The 23,101-nt window shown below is 35.7% G+C and overlaps 2 protein-coding genes and 1 long non-coding RNA gene across 4 annotated transcripts in view; 1 reads left to right on the forward strand and 2 right to left on the reverse strand.

The window, feature by feature from the left end:
* Positions 1-23,101, reverse strand: part of LOC133881758 (deSI-like protein At4g17486) — an 81,098-nt gene that overhangs the window by 14,880 nt on the left and 43,117 nt on the right. The window lies entirely within an intron of this gene.
* LOC133882770 (uncharacterized) lies at positions 6,181-7,714 on the reverse strand. The gene is made up of 3 exons (XR_009902721.1): positions 7,578-7,714; positions 7,311-7,491; positions 6,181-6,537 (listed from the first exon to the last, which is right to left on the reverse strand). It is a non-coding gene; the product is annotated as an uncharacterized LOC133882770 (long non-coding RNA).
* On the forward strand, positions 13,811-21,500 carry LOC133882289 (cycloartenol-C-24-methyltransferase-like). Its single transcript, XM_062321422.1, has 14 exons — positions 13,811-13,865; positions 13,964-14,084; positions 14,639-14,705; positions 15,024-15,097; positions 15,190-15,274; positions 15,362-15,417; positions 15,641-15,695; positions 19,487-19,534; positions 19,990-20,073; positions 20,190-20,306; positions 20,387-20,470; positions 20,567-20,692; positions 20,803-20,900; positions 21,214-21,500. Exons 2-14 carry the CDS (start codon positions 13,999-14,001, stop codon positions 21,275-21,277), a joined length of 1,044 nt encoding a protein of 347 aa, XP_062177406.1. The 5' UTR covers positions 13,811-13,865; positions 13,964-13,998; the 3' UTR covers positions 21,278-21,500.

The following is a 23,101-nucleotide window of genomic DNA, read 5'->3' on the forward strand; positions in this document are numbered from 1 at the left end:
GCAAAATAACAAACGGCTCGTCGGGGGTGCCGACCGGACCCCCACTCCGATGCCTAAGTCAATTCAAACTTATTTTCTGGAGAATATCAGTAATTTCAAGAGTTCAGAGAATCTGTTTTTTAATACCTGGCGTAGTAGTCTTATTTATAGGCTCACAGTTATAAAACTGCTAAAATACTTGGAGCATAATCTGATTAGGAGTCTGAGTCCTAGATCACATAGTCTTTAATTTTATCTTTTTGGAATTTAAATTGGGTAGTAGAGTCCAAACTGGATATGACACTCTCATTAGCTAATGTCATTCTATTAGGTACCTTATCCCATATTTGATGGGATAGAAGTCTATCTTGATATACTCGAGATATACGTCTTTTTGGAGATAACGAATGGTCTTATAAATTGGGTCTAATCTTGCTGGGCCGACCCGATGGGCTCGGCCCACATGTCTTTGGAGCTAATTATTTCTCCAACAAAGTTCAAATTTGTGTTATGAGTTCGAACTGAGAATTTACCGGTTGGAACTAGACAATGTAAGAAGCAATTTCAAGTCAAGCAAAACCTGCCGTACGTTCCAAGTGCCGTCCTAAAGTGAAGTTCGAACTGGAGACTTTGAAATGGGGTAGAAGATGTCGTCCTAAGTACTGTCGTTCCAAGCTGGTTCGAACTAACCTAGCTTGTCGAAGTGACGTTGAAGATCAGGCAATATGCATCGTCCTAAGTCTTGTCCCAAGTTAGTTCAAACTATATATCAAGATTGAAGACCTTCCAATGCTGGCCGTTCTATTTTCCGTTCCAGTTGGTTACAACTATGACAATTAATTTTTGGGAAGGTCCAAGTAGTATATATATATATATGGCAGTGTTGGCTGTTCCATTCGGCATTCCAAATTTCCAACCCAGTTCGAACTAGGCATATTTTAGAGAACTCCAAGTCTAGCAATAGCAGAATATTGCATCGTTTCAAGTTAGTTCGAACTGAAATATTGAAGGCTCCTAAAATGTGTCGCCTCAAGTGATCAGTTCGAGTGCGCCGCGCGCTACTGCCCATTATTAAAGTCCATTAGTTTGATTACCGGCCTGTAACACTTGAACAGGAGTGGTTTCACATGCAGAACGACGCTACTGTCCAGTATCATGTTCCAAATACAGATTTGGCATTGCAGGTTTTAGTGGCAACCACGAGTGAAACTGTTCTGAATTTGAGGATGAGACTCAGTGCATCCATTGCTCAACCCATACTTATGAAGGTCATGAGACGTACTAAATACATTTGGAGCAATAATGCTTGTATAAGAAATTATATCTGAAAACTGGATTCAGGAATGGAAAGTGTTGTTGCTGTCTGTTGCAGCAATAGAATGCATATTGTTGTTAAAAAACACTCAGACAGGTATATGTCTATCTTCAATTCTGCAGGCGTTGTTTGATATCTTTTTTCTGGTTAATACTTTTAGCATCCGGTCCACAAAGGTGCCAGTTATTTCCAGTAATCAGATTTCGCCCTGTTTTAAAGCTCAAGATTATAGCATCTGGTCTATACAGTTTTGAGCATATATATACATCAGATGTGGCAAGGAATAATCTATACGGTTTCTGAAGGATCTCTAGATCTAGGCAACTAAGTCAGATGCTTTTTGAGCTTTCAGAGGTTTAGCTGCCTCGTGCCATTATGCTCACGGGATGTTATTGTCCAAAACATGTGAAAAGGATCACCAATCACCATATCCAATTACTAAGTTTTCCTCGATCTACCTTTTTCTCAGCATTTTCCATATTTCTATCTCTATTGCATTACAGCTACAATAATTACTAAACTCTCATGAGATGTGAATTTATAAATTTTGAAGTTTTGAAAATCTAGTCTTTAATAAATTTCTTTTGGGATGTTGAAAATTTTCTGCTATTGATTGACGATCTGGTTTAAGTTAATTTGGAGGTGGATAAATATATACTCTAGCAAAATGCAGGTTTTAGCACATAGGAGAAATGTTGGAGGCCGTTTCCATTTACCATGATCATGCTTTAAATTAATATCCGTTTGCTTTTAGTTTTATAGTAAAGATCTGCTCCCTGTATAAGTCCTCTTTCCTTTTAATAAAAATTTACAATAGAAAACAACGAATATAATTGATGATCATGTCCTAGAGGAACCAAGAGCTAAGAGCCATACTGTTTGATTGATTATTGATACAAGGTATGAAGCAGAATACAACAGGAGAACAGTGGAAATTGAAGCACAAAACTGACATAACCCGACTTAATTCTGGATTTTTTTCTTTCTTCTTGTGTATAATGATTTTGTTGTGATTGTTGTTACTGTGCACACAACCAATAATGGATAATATGAGAACGAAAAAGAGATAAAAGAGAGAGAAAGACACAATATTTACGTGGTTCGGCAATTAATTTGCGTACGTCCATAGGAGTGAGTGCGGCTATATTCAATAATCTGTCTGTTTTGGGTTACAATACAACATATATATTGTTGGTACAGTTTCCGGTATGGTGTGAATCTGCACGTTCCTTTGATGTTCTTCACGCTTCTCAATAACTCTGCAAAACAACAAAACCTAGGGACCCTTCCGGGGGTCCCGCTCCGATGCCTAAGTTAGCTTCTGTGAAAAAATAATGCTTTATGCATAAAATTGAGTCTTAGTTTATACCTGGGGTATGAGCCTATTTATAGGCATAGAGGTGGAGTCAAACCTGGATTAGGACTCCTGCTCCTTGTTGATCTAGAACTGCTGTCAGAGTTCTATTTGGACTTCAATCCTTTACTAGACTTCTAATTGGATATCTTCTTAGACTTCCAATCTGATATCTTCTTAGACTTCTGATCTAACATCTTCTTAGACTTCTGATCTGATATCTTCTTAGACCTCTGATATGATCATTATTCTTATCTTATCATTATTCTTATCTGTTTGGACCTATTTGACTTTTGAATCTTCTCTTTGGATCGGGTTGAGTGGGATTTATCCCCAACAGTTACCCCCCAATTCCCTTATCCGAAGCTTGCTTGAATAATGGGAATTCCATGTCTAAGGAAACTCGATCTTTGTCTCCTTCTGAAAACCTGCTAACCTGCAAAACCTGAGGGTTAAATCTTACCCCCCATTACCTTCTTGTTTTTCCTTAGGGTTTTCTCCCTGTCTCTTGAAAAATCTGCAAAACCCGAGGGTTAAATCCGACCCCCCGAGAAGTTTCTTCTTGCTCTCGGCTAGGACTGATCCGGGACTCTCGGCTAGGACTGATCCGAGAGTTTTCTTCTTGGTCTCGGCTAGGACTGATCCGAGACTTTCGGCTAGGACTGATCCGAGAGTTTTCTTCTTGGTCTCGGCTAGGACTGATCCGAGACTCTCGGCTAGGACTGATCCGAGAGTTTTCTTCTTGCTCTCGGCTAGGACTGATCCGAGAGGCTCCTTCTCGGCTAGGACTGATCCGAGAAGTTTTTCTTGCTCTCGGCTAGGACTGATCCGAGAGGCTCCTTCTCGGCTAGGACTGATCCGAGAGGCTCCTTCTCGGCTAGGACTGATCCGAGAAGTTTTTCTTCTTGCTCTCGGCTAGGACTGATCCGAGAGGCTCCTTCTCGGCTAGGACTGATCCGAGAAGTTTCTTCATGCTCTCGGCTAGGACTGATCCGAGAGGCTCCTTCTCGGCTAGGACTGATCCGAGAAGTTTTTCTTGCTCTCGGCTAGGACTGATCCGAGAAGTTTTTCTTCTTGCTCTCGGCTAGGACTGATCCGAGAGGCTCCTTCTCGGCTAGGACTGATCCGAGAAGTTTCTTCATGCTCTCGGCTAGGACTGATCCGAGAGGCTCCTTCTCGGCTAGGACTGATCCGAGAAGTTTCTTCATGCTCTCGGCTAGGACTGATCCGAGACTCTCGGCTAGAACTAATCCGAGAGTTTTTGCCTGCAAAAGAAACAACATCGACGGGTTCCTGGTCCCTAGACCGGGAACACTCCGATGCTTAAGTCAGCTTTATTCATTTATTCTGAAAATACTTATTCCCAAAATCTGGGGAATTTTCTGTCTAGTCTGAATTAAAAATAAAAATCTAGTTCTTTGCAAATATAAATGCTAAAAAATAAAAGCAAGCCTGAAATTCCCGAGAATCCTTTTTATGGGATCACGGGCAGATACCGCTGTTGCCTCGGCTCTCTATGCCTAGGGCTTCTGCTTCCTCGGTCCTCTCTTCTTTCTATGTCATCTCGGGGAGCATTCTCTTGATGCCTTTCGTCTAGCTGAGGACGGTCTCGGGGATAGTAATCCTGTGGCTGTTGATCTCGGGGCTGATAGTCCTGATGATTCCGAGGCCTGTTATTTCCTTGATGGTTCCGTCGCTCTCCCAAGAACCGAACCAACTTGCCATTCTTTATGAATTCTTCTATTAACAACCTTAGGGTTACGCACCCCTCGGTGTAATGACCTGCTTGTTTATGGAAATCACAATACTTCCCTGCATTCCTATAAGGAGGATTACCTGGTATCTTTTGCGGTTCCCGAAACGCCGGATCTCTCTTGATCTCCATGAGGACTTCTGATATCTCGGCATTGAGAGGTGTAAAGTTGTAATCTTTGAACTTCTTTACCTGCCTCTGCTCTTCCCAATCAGCTTTCTTGAATTCTTTCCTTTTCTTTTTTGGGGCTGTCTCTCGGGGTAGTCTAGAACTGGCCATAGACTTCAGCGTCTCTTCCTGATTGATGAATTCTTCTACCTTATCCATGAGGCCCTGCAAGGTACTCGGTTGCTTCCGGATCAACTTCTTCATCAAAGGCTCCTCGGGTGAAATTCCTTGATAAATGGCAGCAAAGATCATATCCTCGGTCGGATCTTCGACCGTAGCCTTCTCTCGGTTGAACCGAGCCATAAACTCCTTAAGACTCTCATTGCCCTGCTGGTGCAATGATAGCAAATATCCCGAAGGCTTCTTCCTTGTCCGGAAAGCCAAGAACTCCGTTAGGAATATCTTGGACAATTCCTTGAACTGATCAACGGAATTCGGGGCCAGCTTCCTGAACCAGTCTCGGGCATTCCCCGAAAGAGTAAGAGGGAAGGCCCGACATGCTACTTCATCGGGTGTCCCGTGAAGGTCTAGATGAGCTTTGAAATTCTCTAGGTGATCCAAGGGATCTCTGTCTCCTGCATAACTTAGAATTTGGGGTACCTTAAACTTATCGGGAAGCTGATAGTCTGCCACCCGTCTGGTGAAGGGTGAGTCTGTACCCATTAGGAGCTTGTCCACCATTACGGATCTGCCTTTGTCCTTTCTTTCCATCTCCATGTCCGTGCACCTTCTCTCCAGCTCGGCAATAATTCTGCTCAGATTTCCTTGGCGGTCATCCTCCCTCCGAGGATTAATGTTGCTATTGTGATCTTCTTCCTCACGCTCATCCCTGTTCATCTCGGGATTGGGCTGTCTCGTCCTCATGCGTAACAATTCTGCATTTAAGTCTTCAATCTGGGCTTCCAACGCTGCTATGCGATCTTGATCTCCACCCCCCGGGGGAGGGTTCGGTGGAGGCTGCAAATTATTCTGAATAGCCGGTTCCTGTGGGGCCACGGGCTGTCGATTGGTCTGGCTTCCGGAACGTGTGTTCATCACCATGCTGGATCTTCTTTTTCTTTTATGAGGAACAAATAATCGTTTCCCACAGACGGCGCCAAACTGTTGGTACAGTTTCCGGTATGGTGTGAATCTGCACGTTCCTTTGATGTTCTTCACGCTTCTCAATAACTCTGCAAAACAACAAAACCTAGGGACCCTTCCGGGAGTCCCGCTCCGATGCCTAAGTTAGCTTCTGTGAAAAAATAATGCTTTATGCATAAAATTGAGTCTTAGTTTATACCTGGGGTATGAGCCTATTTATAGGCATAGAGGTGGAGTCAAACCTGGATTAGGACTCCTGCTCCTTGTTGATCTAGAATTGCTGTCAGAGTTCTATTTGGACTTCAATCCTTTACTAGACTTCTAATTGGATATCTTCTTAGACTTCCAATCTGATATCTTCTTAGACTTCTGATCTAACATCTTCTTAGACTTCTGATCTGATATCTTCTTAGACCTCTGATATGATCATTATTCTTATCTTATCATTATTCTTATCTGTTTGGACCTATTTGACTTTTGAATCTTCTCTTTGGATCGGGTTGAGTGGGATTTATCCCCAACATATATAGTAAACCCTGCATCTCCCCAAAAAACCCTAGTTCCCCACGCATCAATCCCCGTTTTTCCAAGGCCTGCGTCCTGACGGCTACGCCCTAGCGTCTGAACGCTCGTATAAGAGGTTCACTGTTTGCAGTTGCTGCATTTGCGTCTTGACACTTGAGCAAACATGTGCTCTAGGTGGGTCGCGTCTGCTGTATTGTCCAGACATCTTTACAAACACTAGCTCCCTATTTTTTGCTGTCTGCTGAATCGTTTGGATACTTCACCGAACACCGGAGGGCATTCGGACGCTTCCTCAAACCGTCCGGACGGTCGTTCATAATATAAGCCACTTGTTTCAACAGATTTTGTGATGATTTCATGCTTCATATAAGGTGTAATCACAAAGAGAAAAGAAAGTAGAAAAATTAATGGAGGCATAAATCAGTCAAGAGACTAGAATGAAAAGCGATATTAAAGCTTCTTTCTTTTTTCATAACAAAAAATGTGACCTTAGCTTGACCAACAATCTTTCTATAGAAAACTAGACATTTCTGGGAGTCAGCAGTTTTCTAGCCTACCAGTTCTCTGGTTTCATTCCGATACCATTTATTTTGAAGTAAAAAATGAGAGGATTTAATAAAAATATTTGGTGATTATTTCTTTCGGATTTCGTACATAGTATATCAACCTTTTAGTTTCCTTAATTGACTTGATTATTACTTTTTGTTCATATGATATCTGCTTCTGGATTCTTATCTTCACAGCAAGAATGTGAAAAACTACAAGCAGTAGCAGAGATGCTGAGCACCGAGAGTTCCATGCTGAAGGATGAGCTAATGAGGCTTTTTGAGGATTGTGGGGAACTTGGTGTTGAAAACAATTCCATGCTGGTTCACCATCTAAACCCTGCTTCTTTACTCTGATTCACTCTATTTCTTTTTGAATGAGTAACTTTTATTAGCAAAAACAACTGAACACTTTACAAAGAAAAGCTATAGCAAAACACTAAAGCTTTATAACCCCCTACACAAAACCCAAACTAACCAAAAAAGTAATAAAATCCAGTAAACTGTCCTTTGCCAATTAAATCAAAATCTCATATATACCCTAAGCACTACAAAGAATATCATTCCCACAAGTCTTTTTGAATTTACCTTGGGAAATAAAATGGATCTTCACTTCCCATTGAATTTGCTGTAAAAGCTTCTCCTCAGACCATGGATTATTTCCATGCCTTAAAGCAAGATTCACTCTGTTTGCCTTGGTTTCTTCTATATGGATGATATATAGTTCTCAACTGGCAGATGGTGATTTTCCTCAACAGGTACGTCCTCTCTTTAAAACATGAGAATTTAATTCAGAAAGATTAGGGAGGAAAGCAAAATAGCATAACTTGGAAGTATATTATGCTTGAATTTTACCTCCAAAGGTTCCTAACCATCCGTCACTCTTTCATATCATATATACAGGAAATCCTTGGAGTCTACTTGAAGAACTGTATGCTACACTATGCAGCATACAAAAATATTCACCCAATGTGGGCTATTGCAGAATACCGCAAGTGTGTCCCATTGCCATTGCCATTGCCATTGCCATTGCCATCCAGAATAATTTAAATCAATTAAGTAGGGAACTCTTAATTAAAGAAAGCTAGTTGTGAATTCTCTTACTTTTTCTTTGGCAGCTGTGTTGAGTGTGTAAAAAGTTTCTAAACACACCGCCGAGTAATTCTCGACATCATACTTATGTCCCTCTAAAAATTTTGTGACTTTTAAAATTACCATTTGATTTATGATGGATCATTAGTAGATTTTGATCAAATGGTTATTTTAAAAACCACATCATTTTTGGAGGGACACCGAACATGAGTATGACGTTTAGACGAGAGTAAGGAATATATTAAACAATGATGTACTAGTGAATAATATATAAGAAATTCCTTAATTATATGAAATTGTGGTCCATACGCCACATGTATGTTAGAGAATATACTCTCCATATATTAGAGATTTGATTTGAGCAATTTATTGTAATTATAATTAATCAAATCTGATTGATTTAATTGATTTGTTTGTAATCAGATTTGATAGTAATCAAATAACATTGATTGATTACCATACTTATCTACCAAAACCCTCATATAAATAGGAGTTTATTGTATTGTAAAAATATCAAGTAATAAGAGCATAATGTAGCACTTTGGGCTTTATCCTGTGGACGTAGGCCATAGACTAAAGTCACCGAACCATGTAAAATTCTCTTGTTCTTATTTTATTATTTTCGCATTTTATCTTTAGTTTTTCATTTAATTATGTTTTCTTTCATGGTATTAGAGCTATAGGCTAACGCCAGTGTCCGATCTAATGGTCTTGTGAATTTTTTTGTTTATTTTATTTCTATCTTTTTCTTGATAGTCAATACTTTTGTAGATCTCCTTCCCATAGATCTTGCATAGAATCTGGAAAAAACAATAAACAAAACAAAACAAAACGTGTGAAGAATGTTGTGTTGAATTTTGTGGGCTTTCACTTTCTTTGTTCCAACAAGCAAGGTATTGCAAGTTCGAATCTTAGAGCGAGAGGAAGAAGTTCTGGTTGGACTTGCTACCAGATTGAAGAAAAAAAAAAATAAATCTCGTTCAAGGAAAAAAAAAAATCAAAAGGCCAAGTTACCCAATTTTTATTTTTTTTTATTATTATTATTATTTTTTTTCATTTTTTCCTTGAAAACAATGACCACAACTCTCTCTTTCTCTCTCCCTGTACCAGCACTCAAACCCTCATATAAATAAGAGTCTATTGTATTGTGAAAATATCAAGTAATAAGAGCATAATATAACCTTTTGGACTTTACCCTGTGAACGTAGGTCATAAACCGAACCATGTAAAATTCTCTTGTTCTTATTTTATTATTTCCACATTTTATCTTTAGTTTTCCATTTAATTATGTTTTCTTTCATGGTATTTAATGGTCTTGTGAATTTTTTGTTTATTTTATTTTTATCTTTTTCTTGATAGTCAATACTTTTGCAGATCTCCTCCCCATAGATCTTGCATAGAATCTGGAAAAAAACAATAAACAAAACAAAACAAAACGTGTGAAGAATGTTGTGTGGATTTTTGTGGGCTTTCACTTTCTTTGTTCCACCAACCAAGGAATTAATTGCAAGTTTGAATCTTAGAGCTAGAGGAAGAAGTTCTGGTTGGACTTGCTACCAGATTGAAGAAAAGAAAAAATGTCGTTCAAGGAAAAAAAAAAAAAAATCAAAATTGGACTTGCACAATATTTTTTTTTTTCTTTGAAAACAATGACAGCAACTCTCTCTCCCTGAACCAACACTCTCTCTCTTGTTCTTCTTCTCTCTCTCCGGCTGGCGGACCTGATTCGCCAGCATCATTTCCACCGGCCGACATTGACCTCCGCCGGCTCCCAGATTTGGCTGTAGCAAATTATTTTGAGCAGATTGTTTCAGATTTGGATGTTTGGGGAAGTATTCACACGCTTAAAGATAGCTCAAGATTTTATTCACTTTTATTCACTATCTTTCATCCAGTATATTAAACAAGTGGGTTAGAGTTAAATTTCAGATTCAGAAAGAGAACCAAAAGGTAAAATTTTGATTGATGTTTCACAAAAAAGAATTGGGTTACTTAAATACAGAGAGACCCAGAAATCAGAGTCTAGAAATTCCATTTCCTGTTTCCTTTTTTATTTTTTCCTGGGCATTGCCTGTTGCTAAGAACGAAGGTTGTTTTCTCCTACAAAGGAATATAGGAAGAGAGAGACAGATGGTTTTGAAGAAGAGGAAGAGCAAGACGGAGAGACAGCAAGGAGAAGAAATGTGAGGGGAAGAAACAACACCCATCCATTTTTGTAAACTTGGAAATTTTTTAATTTATCATTCAATCAAGACGGAGAGACTTCAGTTTTGAAGCAACCATCAAGATGGAGAAAGAAATGAAAATCTAAATCCACTTCAACCAATCTCTGCAGACTACAATTAAATAAAAATCCAAAACATTTAAACACAACAAACCGCTCAATACCCACCTTCTTGTGCAGAACATAATCCCCAGAAAGAAGACTATAGGGATTCACCTTGTAACTAAACCCCCCCACCACCCCCGTTTAATCTTTAGTTTTCCATTTAATTATGTTTTATTTCAATGTATTTACTGTGATTTAAATTAAATGTAATTACGGGTATTCGGTAATTTATTCCAAATTAGCCTATTGTGCAGATTTTTTCATTATAATTTTCTCGAAAAGTCTTTAAAGTATATATTATCGGTAACCAATTTCCTTCTCCTTACTCAATTAACTAAGAGAAATAATTGTTATATAACTCTTGACACAATTTTTGTACAACTCCAACAACTTTTTTTCAAACTAACCATTAGATCTGTTTTTCTATATGTGGGTCCTACATATCTAATGGTTAATTTAAAAAAAAAATTATTGAAGTTGTACAAGAGTTGTAAACCTATCGTATATCATTAACTAATTGTCTGCTACAAATGAAAAAGGGAAAGAGTAATGATTGAATACCACCGAAAGATACAACTTTTTACTACATTTCTTATGTGGCAAGGTGGTCCCCCACTACTTTTTGAGTTTTTTTATTTTTTAAAAATAAATTAATGTAGGGGACCACCTTGCCACATAGACAAGGTGGTGAAAAGTTGTATCTTTGGGTAATATTCAATCATTACTCAAAAGGGAAAAGTACACGTAACCCCCTCAAACTACCATATCAATGTCAATGTACCCTCCAAACTACCAATTGTGTCAATCTCCCCCCTTAAACTACCAGAAAATGTCAATGTCCCCATAATGACAAAAATGCCCTTCATAAAATTATTAAAATAAAATAAAAACTAAAAAAAATTATTAAAAAAATTATAAAATAACAAAAAATTATTCCAAAAAAAAAAATAAAAATTAAAACTATTTTTTTTTAAAATAATAATTTTCATTTTTCTTTTCTTTCTCTCTTTTTTTTTTTTTTTTAAAAAAAAATTGTTCTTTTTCGTTTTTTTAATTTAATAAAAACTGGTTTTTTTTTTCATTTGTTTTATTTTTTTTTTTAAAAAATAAATTTAAGTTATTTTTTATTTTTTCGTTTTTTTTTTCTTTAAAAAAATGTTCTTTTTCATTTTTTAATTTAGTTAAAACTGGTTTTTTTTTTTTTTCATTTGTTTTAATTTTTTTTAAATAAATAAATTTCAGTTATTTTTTGTTTTTTCGTTTTTTTCTTTAAAAAAAATTTGTTCTTTTTCGTTTTTTAATTTAATAAAAACTGGTTTTTCTTTTTTTCATTTGTTTTTTTTAATAAAAAATTCAGTTATTTTTTGTTTGCTTTTTTTTTAAAAAAAAAAATTAAAAAATTTGTTCTCTTTTTAAATTTTTTTTTTCGTTTTTTTTTTTTTTTTTTTTTTTTTTTTTTCGTTTTTTTCGTTTTAGTTTTAATTTTTTGAATTTATGAGGACATTTTTGTCTTATTCAAAAAAAATTAGGGGCATTTTTGTCTTTTTGTTGGTCTTAGGGGGACATTGACAATTTTTGGTAGTTTAGGGGGGGATATTGACACAATTGGTAGTTTAGGGGGTACATTGACAATTGAGTGGTAGTTTGAAGGGGTTATGTGTACTTTTCCCAATAAAAAATGTTCATAAGATCATTTTGATTTTTTTTTTTTTGACATGTCCACACAAGAGGGGGATGAGGGATTTGAACTAGTGACCTCCGCTTCATGAGGCGTGGTCTCCAGCCGATTGAACTACCTTTTGAGGACAAGATCATTTTGATTTTTAGTCAACAACATAAACCCCACATATCAAATAATTTTAGAAACTCTAAAGTTTAATCCTTATAAATTGGAACTTGTTAAATCTTTGTTAAATAATACAATAATTTTTCTAAAATTATTTAACACATACCACAATCCATCAATTTATTCCCTTGGGTTCTAAATTCGACTTGTAACTCCTTATGGTATGTTTGGGTGTTTGATTTTTAAAATAAGAATTCAATTATTATTTGGTGTGCAAATTTTGAGAGAAAAAAAAATGTTTGGTTGTTGAGTAAAATTTAAATTATATTTAAAATCATGTTTGGGTAAGAGTTGTATGAAATTATTTTTTCACGGAAAACTATGGTAACAAATGATTGGTGGTATGAAAAGTTGTATAAAATGATTGGAGTTATGAAAATTAGTGTAAAATAATAATTGAAATAATTATTATTTAATTTATATAATTATTATTTTCGAAATGATCATTGATAACTTGCACCTTTTTTTTTGCAAATGAAATACATTTATCCGTGCATCAGATTCGTGGGTCCCACACCTTGGACTTCAGTTTTTTTTTTTTTTAAAAATCTTTTGGGAAATCGAGTTAAGAAAACGAGTGGTATTCGGATTGTATTACTGTAGCAAGTTTTTTCGTGTTTTTCACTTCACTCATTCGGAGACCTTAACACGGGTGTGTTGGGAAGAAAGTATACACATTCATCTTCTAAGATCCGCATTTATATATAATGAAGTTTTAAATCTATTATATTTGAGTTCTACAAATTTAATGGTAAATTTAAAAGTAAGATGTGTTGGAGATGTATTTATTTTTTAAATGTAAAGAAATTTTTATATAATTAAGTTTTAAATCTATTACATTTGAGTTCTACAAATTTAATGGTAGATTTAAAAATGAAATGTGTTGGAGGTGTATTTATTTTTTAAATGTAAAGAATTCTTTTTTTTTTTTTTTAAAAAAAAAAATATATGTTTCACAGATTTTTATTATTATTATTATCAAGGAAATTAAGAGTGTTACCTTAAATTTAGGGGATCAAGATACCATACAATTTTAAAGAAATTTTAGATTATCAAATTATGGAATTTATACAATTTTTAAGCATCAAAATGCTAGGAAAACGCCACCTATTAAAATAGTGGCACTGTACAGTTGGAAATTGAGTATATTTTTGTCAAGTTTTTGCTCTCTACATTGTAAAAAAGCTTTGAAAAAAAAAAACTAACTTTTGGTTTTAGGAAAAATAAGTGTCTTTTCAAAAGTGAATTGAATAAAAAGCTTTTGAGAAATGATCCCTACACTCATTTCTCACAACAGCCCCACAACAAGTTGACGTGGTTGGTAATATTTTATTATTTTTTTACAAAAAGAAATGAAAACAAAACAAAAAAATAATAAAATATTACCAGCCACGTCAGTTTGTTGTAGGGTTGTTATGAGAAATGAGTGTAGGAATCATTTCTCAAAGCTTTTTAGGAGAGATTATTTATGGTTATTTCATAACATGTCATCTTTTGAATGTGGCAATTTTCAAGCATTTCGACGCCTAGAAATTTAGGATAACATTTTTGTTTCTCTTAACAATATTTAAATAATATAAGACAATGGTTAAAAGAAGAAAAAAAGAGAAAAATGCTACACACATTTTTAATGAAAATATTTTGAACGGTAAAAAAAAAACACTCCGGAAATAATAGTCAAAAGTTTAGTCTCCCTCTGAAAATATATTGCAAGTTTGAGCTATAAATATAATAACCTTTCTATCTTTCATACGTATCAATGGAATCCAACTTGGCTGCCTATAAATATCCATTTCATGCAACGAATATGATATCGCTCAGTACTTCTCTCTCTCTCTCTCTGCTTTTGCCTTTGGAATCTTCCGCCTCTCTCGATGTAATGCTCAACCAATCCACATTACATCCAAAAACATCTTTCCCAAAATTGTTTTCTATGACTCTTAACTCTAATTCTAACGCTTTTTTCTTTTAAAGATCTCCACGTACGTGTGTGTGTTCGGTTTTGCCAAATGTCGAAGGTAGGAGGAGCATTTGATCTCGCGTCAGGTGTGGGAGGGAAGATGGAGAAGCGCGATGTCCTCTCCGCCGTCGAAAAGTATGATGTTTCACTCAGTACTTTTTGTCTCTCCAGCGTTGTGATTGTGGAGCTTCAAACAAATCTGTCTATTTCTTTGTCTTTCTAAATGATATTTCAGACTTACTTTTGAAGTAGCACGTCCAGGCAAAACCCAAAAGTTTTCCGTTAGATATAACATGTGGGATTTTCTATATTAATACGCCAAACTTCGACTTGGTGTCTGCTTTTTCTCTCTAGCTATACGTTGAATCTTCTTGCTCTCTCTAAAATGATTCTTCAGCTTCAATCTCTGTTTCACTCTTTTTCTTTTTCTTTTTGCTAAAAGATGTACGTTTATGTGCTACTTCGGTTTTGATTTGGGTTGATTATCAGGTGCCAAATTGATAATTATAGTGAGTTCAAGGTTTTTATTTTGTGGGACACTGTGATGGTGATGGCGGCGGATTTGATGAAAAAATAAACTATTTATCTTTTATTTTACTTTTTCAGTTTTTCTGTAAGGGAAAGATAGGTATGAGAAAAAAGAGAAGCTAGTATGCTACATCGATCACTCTTTTTGTTTGACAATTCAGGTACGAGAAGTATCATGGCTACTATGGTGGTGACGAGGAAGAGAGAAAAGCAAACTACACTGACATGGTGATGAGTGATGTTCTGTCTTTACCAATCTTTTTATTCCATGCAATGGCAGGGTGTTACTGTCTTTTGAATTTACTATAATAATCTGTTCGGTTTTTGGTTTCTAAATCATGTTATAATTAAGGTGCTCTGGTGAGTAGATCGAATGAGAAAGCCAAGCCAGCAACTTGAATTATTGTAAATTTATATTTGTTTATGAGGTTTTTTCCATCGATCTTATTCGTTGGTTTATTTGGTTGAAATCATGAGGAAACAGTATAATTTCTATTATACATGTGTGAAGAACAAAATTGAACTGTCTGTTAATGTGGATTTCAGGTTAATAAATACTATGATCTTGTTACTAGCTTTTATGAGTATGGCTGGGGGGAGTCTTTCCATTTTGCACAAAGGTAGCCTTAATTTGAAGAAATGCATTATAATTTCTTTTGGCCTACAATATTGTTGATTATATCTAATCATGTTCATATTTTTGTTCCTAAAGATGGAAAGGGGAGTCTCTTAGAGAGAGCATCAAGCGACATGAGCACTTCCTTTCCTTACAGCTAGGCCTAACGCCTGGACAAAAGGTTTGTTCCTTTAGTAGAACACGGGGAAACCGACAATTTAGAGATTAACCATTTAGATTTTGACATTTATTTTGTTTGCCATAACAGGTTTTGGACGTTGGATGTGGAATTGGTGGACCACTAAGAGAAATTTCTAGATTCAGGTGAATGGCAGTCTATGATTAAACAAGAGTACTGTCATGGAGGTCATGCTTTCAACTTGTTCGTAGTTTTCATTTATATTCAAATTAGATTAGAATTTGGATGAATATTGAAAGTATTATTGAATTGCTAAAGCAATAATGATATCAATTAATTAGAACTTTCTCATGAGGGAAGGACTCTTCAGTTATGTTTGCAAATTGCATTAATGGTGATTTGTTACAGCTTAACATCAGTTACGGGGGTGAACAACAATGAATATCAGATATCAAGGGGAAAGGTACATATCTAGAACAATCATTTTTCTTCCTTTTTAACCTTTGTATTTAGCTCAATAGTATTGGATTATAAGGATTTTTTTTTTGCAGTTAGATTTGGATTTATAAAGATTGATCATGTGACGACCCTTTTTTTTTTTTTTTTTTTTTTTTTTTTTTTTTTTTATTTTTTTATACAAAACGTAAAATGAGTCATCGCAGTGTAGAGTTGGCAATTCGGGTTCACGGGTCGGGTTCGGGTCAACCCGACTGACCCGATTATATAAACGCGTCAACCCGAACCCGACCCGATTATTAATCGGGTTGTGACACGTGACACGAACACGACCCGATTAATAATCGGGTAACCCGAACACGACCCGACAAACCCGACTAAAAAACGTGTCACCCGTTTACCCGACACGGCATCAATTTCACTGTTTTCACATGTTTCAACCTTCAATTTTTTTTTTTTTTTTTTTAATCGGGTTATAATCGTGTTGGCGGGTCAACCCGGGTAATCGGGTTATAATCGTGTTGGCGGGTAATCGTGTTATCGGGTCAACCCGTGCAATCGGGTCATAATACACGATTATAATCGGGTCATAATCGGGTCAACCCGATTATGACCCGAACCCGATTATAATAAACCCAAACCCGGTTTTTTCGTGTCGTGTTCGTATCGGGTTCGCGGGTCGTGTCAAAAATTGCCAACCCTATCGCAGTGGCACGACTACTTGTCGCTGAGCCAACATATGGCACATGCCCCATATATAACATGTACCTGATAATCAGAGTATAACATAGATCTATCTATGCAGCGGAAAACATAAATCTGAATAGCGAAAATTACAACTTATACATCTATCAAAAATTAATTACAACATTGAGCCATTTATCATCTATCTGTTTGAGTCTTATTAACCCAATATTTACATAACAATAATGGCTTTACAAAGAATAAGTGACATAAACGTCACAAGCCATACCAAACCTATAAAATTGTGGACAACCCGTGGTCTGACAATTACAACTGTCGCGGCGAGCTTCAGTCATAATATCCCAAGTACACTACAACCAACTCATCAACTATACTGAAGTACTTGCAGCCAAAGAAACATCATCTATACGGTTGTGGTGGTATCCACATCCGCATAGGTGAAAGAATGAGTTCACCGCCTTAGCATGAAACATACTAAGATCTCAGTGGTATAAGATTAACTGAGTTTTCACAAAGAACCAACCTTTATTTTATTTTTAGTCGTGCGAGCACTATATTAGCCACAATTTACCAATAGCTAATGCAGCAAATATCGACTATTCAAAAAACATTTAAAACATACTATATAGCTGTGAACATATGTAGAAGTTCCAATCTACCGCTTGGAAGATTCTACATATAGAGCCCTCTATAATGATACTTTTCATCAGTAGCTTATACATATGTGCACACGATCACTCCATCATAGATATTACGTATACACATAAGTCTTAAGCAATAAACACATGGCATCTTATTCTTCCATACTAGGATAACATCCGTCAACAAAACACTCGCAACACCATCTCTAATCGTATTTCAGCTTTGTGCCTTGAACGTCAGTAGATCATGAGAGCACTAGAGTTAAACTCAATCATGATAACACGTCTTTCCTGAAGAACAAGAGCAATCAACCTTCTTACTCATAGACATGCCATTACTCGCACCTGGGCAATCATGTATCCTTGTACTTTCAAGTTCAATGTATGACATCTTAACATATGACTATTCGATAGAAATATACATAAGCGCTTTTCATTTAAGACACTTATGCATACCAACATGTCTAGTAAAAGCTACTCATAATATAAAAACATTACTCATAAAACAATGCTATATATGATATGCATGACTGGGTCTACTGGGGCTTCGGTCCCCCACGATGCCGATAACTCTGCTTAATTGTGTATCCTGCTGCTTTACTGCTATTGATGTATGCTTTATACTACATGCTTTATGTTCTGTGCTTGACCAGTATATATTTCATTACTGTATCATGCTAAAATCATGAAATTGCTAAATCACGTCTTTTAACACTAAACAAATCCAACATTTTATCTAACACTTTGAAAATCATTCAAAACATAGTTTCTTCATAAAACATAAACAGTTTCAACATGATATGTTCTCAAACAATTTGCATAATTTAAATCCCAACCGCAGAACATTCTCAAACACTTTAAATCAATTAGCACATTTCACTCATGCATCAATTTTTAAACATCATTGATATAATTTGAACGTAATCGAAACTAATCAAATCATCCCAAAACATATACATTTCATCATATGGTTGGTTCGGTTTCATAAACAATATATATATATATATATATATATATATATATATATATATATATATATATATATATATATATATTTATCAATCCAATACATATAAAAATATATATTTTCTCAGTGAGTGGAATATCCATCTTGGCTGCATTGGACTCTTGACTCGAATACTCCCCATGTTCTCGTTACTTGAACTCTACATTGGAGAACAAGTCTACGTTTCCAATCACGACACAAGCCTGCAAACATTGGTAACATTATACTATGCTATTGAACCTAAACTCTATGATACATAAACTACCCGCTTGCTCACACGTCGCATCACTCGCTTCTAATGCTATCTAGATATCTTAATCTATTATTAGACTAGTCATTAGTTATAGGTTTGCGTCTTATTTTATTTATCAACTAGAAGACGCATCTATTATTTCATTAGCTCATTTGTTATTATTGTGTCACATTATTATTCCTAAACATTATTCATGGAGGATCGGGTCCTCACGGGTTCAGGGGGTTACACACACGGGTCACGGGTTTCACTTCCGGGTCTGACGGGTGCCGGTCACGGGCTCACCGGAGATCGCGTTGCCGGCGTCCTCTGGTCTCGTCGGCGCCACCCACCGGAGGATCGGGCTCCATATCCCTTAACTCTCCCGATCTCATCTCTCTCTCAGCATCTCTCGGTCTCATCTCTCTGCTCTCAACTCTCTCTCTGATCTCCCTGTCAATCTCTCGATCTCACTCTCTCGTCTCTCTCTCTGTGGGTCGCTCGGGCATGCGAAGAAGGAGAACGAAGAAAAAAGAAGGAAAGAGAAGGAAGAAGGAAAAGAAAAGGAAGAAGGAGAGGGATCCGCGCGTTAGAGAAGAAGAGAGAAGAAAATAAAAGGATAAGGGACACGTGGCGCCTTGTGAGTGGTGGGAGGGGATAATAAAATCCACTCCAGCCAATTAGGTAAAGCCACGTGGCAGGGGTAGGATTCTCTTTATTAAAAACCTTCAACTTCCATTAATTACATCAGGACCCCCACCATATAATATTTCTATCATTTAAGAATTAATATCCAACCCTAACATTTAATTTAACTATATTATACCCGTGTAATTAATTATTTATTATCCAATGACTCATTAGTATTTTATTATTCAAATTATATTACTTTGTCTTAACCCATTTTATTAAAACCATATCATTTATTAATTAACATTTGACCCCCGCATATTTTTAAACTAAACTTTAATCAATATATTTAATCACTTATTTAATTAGGACTTACTATAATAATTATCCATCTTAACCTAATTATATTTTATTTTCATAACATGATTATTATCACCTAGAATATAATTATTTGTCCCATCTATTTAATAAATGTAATTTACTAATTGCTAAATTTCTTATTTAAATTCTTGGTCTTTACATATCAAGGGCTAATTAAAATCTCAAAATACCAATGACATTTGCAAGCTTCTTTTGCTCCACAGGAACTAAACCGCATTGCTGGAGTGGACAAAATCTGCGATTTTGTGAAGGTTGGTTATAAAATCCGTTATTTATTTATAAGTAATTCAATATCATTAAAAAAAAAAAAAAAAAAAAGTGCCATGGGTGCAACCCTTTACTTTGAAATGTTTTTTTTTCTTTTTCATTTTTTTAATCTCATTCTCCTGTAAGTATTTTATATTAATTAGTAATGAGACTTGGAAACAAACATTTTATGATACTACAAAAGGATTAATATTGGTTCTTGATGATGTTGACACCCCTCGATCCGTTAGGATTTAACAAAAAATCCTAACGAATAGGTGAAATTGAAACATTTTGAAAAATAAATACACTAAATTGAGAGTTTTCGAAATTTAGGGAAGTAATTGCAAATATAATGAAAGTTTAAGAGATTTAAGTGAAGTTTCTCCGACCTTTTATGATACTACAAAAGGGTTTTTGGTGATAGATGTCTGATTAATATTGGTTCCTGATGATGCAGGCTGACTTCATGAAAATGCCATTTCCTGACAATACTTTTGATGCAGCATATGCACTTGACGCTACTTGTCATGCACCAGATGCAGTATGTATTCCAAATTCTAATCATTACAACCTTGGCAAATCAACTTCCACCTTTTAGTGTCTTTTTCTTTTCTCTTCGGTTCATACTGGTTTAACCTTTGCTTGTGATCTGGACAGTATGGATGCTACAAAGAAATATACAGGGTACTGAAACCTGGCCAATGCTTTGCTGCATATGAGTGGTGCATGACTGATTCTTTCGATCCCAATAACCAAGAACATCAAAAAATAAAGGTAAGAATTAAGATATGCTTGATGCATGAAAAAATTGCTTTCTTATATCATTCCAATGTAACAAAGTTTCATTGGCACAGGCAGAAATTGAGGTTGGTAATGGCCTTCCTGAAATCAGGTTGACAAGAAAATGCCTTGAAGCTCTCAAACAAGCAGGTTTTGAGGTGACTGCAAGTTATTCTTTTTTCTTCTCTTTTTTTTTTCGAATCTCTTTCTATTATTGGCACAAGATTCAACTTTTTGATTTATTTTGCACAAAGGTCATATGGGAGAAAGATCTTGCTGAGGACTCACAAGTCCCTTGGTACTTTGATATGGATACAAGTCGCTTCACACTGAGTAATTTCCGTATAACTGCTGCTGGGCGTTTCATTACAAGGAACATGGTAAGATTTGTTTCAGTGAAATGCTTCTTGCTTCTACAAGATTTGCAAGAATTCATACTAGTTCAACTCTAGAAAGGCAGGGATTTAGAGCTAAGTTTTCATTTTGGCAGGTCAAGGCCATGGAATTTGTAGGACTTGCCCCAAAGGGAAGCCTACGTGTTCAAATCTTTCTAGAGCAGGCTGCAGATGGCCTAACTAAAGCTGGAAAGTGAGTGTTCCCTCTGAAATACTTACTCTCTTTGATCTCATTTGAGAACTAAATATGCTAAATCTTTGATATATCATTCCTTAGCAACATAAAGGTAGTAATTATATTTCATGTTTGAGCCTCAATGATAAGTGAAAAGAAATGGGTAAATGAAAAAAGAGAGCCTTTGAAATTCTTTTTTTTTTTTTTTTTTGATAAGTTGGCCTTTGAAATTCTTTTCTTATAGGAGTTGAATCACAATTTTTATCTTTCTCTGTCATTAAGTTGATATACACAATAGCTACTCGAATAATTATATTACTTTGTCTTTCAGGAGAGAGATTTTCACACCAATGTATTTTTTCTTGGTCCGGAAGCCGCTCTCAAACAATCAGTGACATGTTAATGTAAACTAATAAACCTGATGTCATAGTCAGACAATCAGTGGCATGTTAATGTAAACTCATAAACTTGATGTCATAGTCATGGAATCTTGCCTGGGATTCTGACAAGTTGAAATGTATGTTAGAGTCGGGTTTTTACCAAGCTAGATGACTTTGTGGTCTCAACAGTAAACATTTCAATTGTGACAAATAATTTATGGAACAACTTTTTTAACCACTTTGAAGTATGTTTGCTTATTGTGTTCATTTAAAGTCTACCCTAAACTTTCCCCGTAGCGTTATGCTCCTTCATTTACAATTTACCTCATCTTTAGGCGAGGTTTAACCATTAAACCCCAAATCATAATGTTAACACTAAACTCAAATTGTACAGTGTTCCTAAATTTTTATGCCATGAACCTATTACTTATCCTATTTCCTTTTAAGCCCTAAACATTGCCCCACCCCCTTCCCTATCTCTCTTCGACCAAAGTAGTCCGCTTGACACACCATTCAAACGGGTGTCAAGTGCCCAATTCGGCCAAAATTGCTCAAGATGTGGCCCGACTCTTTCCGATTCGATCCAAAAAAATCCTTAAAATATCCTAGTTTTTGCATTTTCATGTCCTTCAATCCATCCACCTTACAATGAAAAGGGCCTATTGAGACTAGATTAGGAGTGTAGGCTTTTTCATTTACGTTGCGCAGTTGCTTGGAAACCTGTAGATACAGCATTCCGACCACTTGGCAGGGGGAAGGTCTGGTGGAATGCGAATGACAATTCCTTGCACTCAAGTTCTTTTGTAATAATGGAAGCACTAGCCATCTTTTCAATACCTCAAGTTTGTTTTCCTATTGACAAATAAGCAACAATCGATCAGTGGCAGATCGCTTATTTCAATTAGCATCCATTTCTGTATGCATGGCACCTGTTAATCCCCCACCCCATGCATATACTTTGTATGAACTTTTATTTTTATTTTTATTATTATTATTATTTGACTATAGGCCAATTTTTTTTAAAAGCAATTGGAGATGTGACGATTCAACCCAACTAGAACATGCATGCATGATCCACCATGCGCATGCAACATTGGAGATATATATATATCTTTTTCTTTAAAAGGCTCGTGCTCGAAGTATGACATTCAATTACAACAATAGTTTCTTAAATATTCTCATCATTATTGTTGATTCAAGTGATCGATTCCTATACGAGCACAACCACTAGATACAAAGATCCGTGAATTTTGACCTGTTGTATGTCTTGATCTAAGAGCATATATTATTCATAGTGAGCTTTTCAAATTTTCACTAAATTTGATGTGGAAAATTTACTTTCACTAAATTTTGCAGAGCCACTTTTCAAAGGAATCAAATATCAAACTCTCTATATCCCTTTTTTTTTTTTTTTTTTTTTTTTTTTTTTTTTTTTTTTTTTTTTTTTACTTTAGTTAAGTATTCTTTTTTATTTTTTCTTTAAATTAAATACTACCATAAACCCTGAATACACGAAGAATAGCTAGCCTATCTATATAAGAAACGAAAAGATGAAAAAACTCCAAGGAGGCATTTATGCATGTTATGTTATTTGTTAGATGAGTTTGTGAAACAAAGGGATGGAGAAGACCTGAGCATGAAAGCGTAGTGATGAAGATCATAGAAGACAAGAACAAATATAAGCGCAATAGTGATGAAGACAGAAGGCCACATCAGCTACCAAAGAACGAAATAACATTTAAAAACTAAATAGCTTTCACTTATTAATTGGCTCTTGATATTTGGGGAGCATCTCTCACAAATAGTTAAAGACTTGTTGAAATACACGTCGCCACTTTA

Source organism: Alnus glutinosa, chromosome 11 (genome assembly GCF_958979055.1).
Source record: "Alnus glutinosa chromosome 11, dhAlnGlut1.1, whole genome shotgun sequence".
Classification (NCBI taxonomy): domain Eukaryota; kingdom Viridiplantae; phylum Streptophyta; class Magnoliopsida; order Fagales; family Betulaceae; genus Alnus; species Alnus glutinosa.

What these genes read in the sequence shown, in the direction of transcription:
- LOC133882289 (XM_062321422.1), top strand. Translation starts at nt 13,999, where the DNA reads ATGTCGAAGGTAGGAGGAGCATTTGATCTCGCGTCAGGTGTGGGAGGG. An exon ending in GCCTAACGCCTGGACAAAAG is followed by an intron (nt 15,275 to 15,361) that starts GTTTGTTCCTTT and finishes TTGCCATAACAG; the next exon opens with GTTTTGGACGTTGGATGTGG. An exon ending in CTTGTCATGCACCAGATGCA is followed by an intron (nt 20,074 to 20,189) that starts GTATGTATTCCA and finishes TGATCTGGACAG; the next exon opens with TATGGATGCTACAAAGAAAT.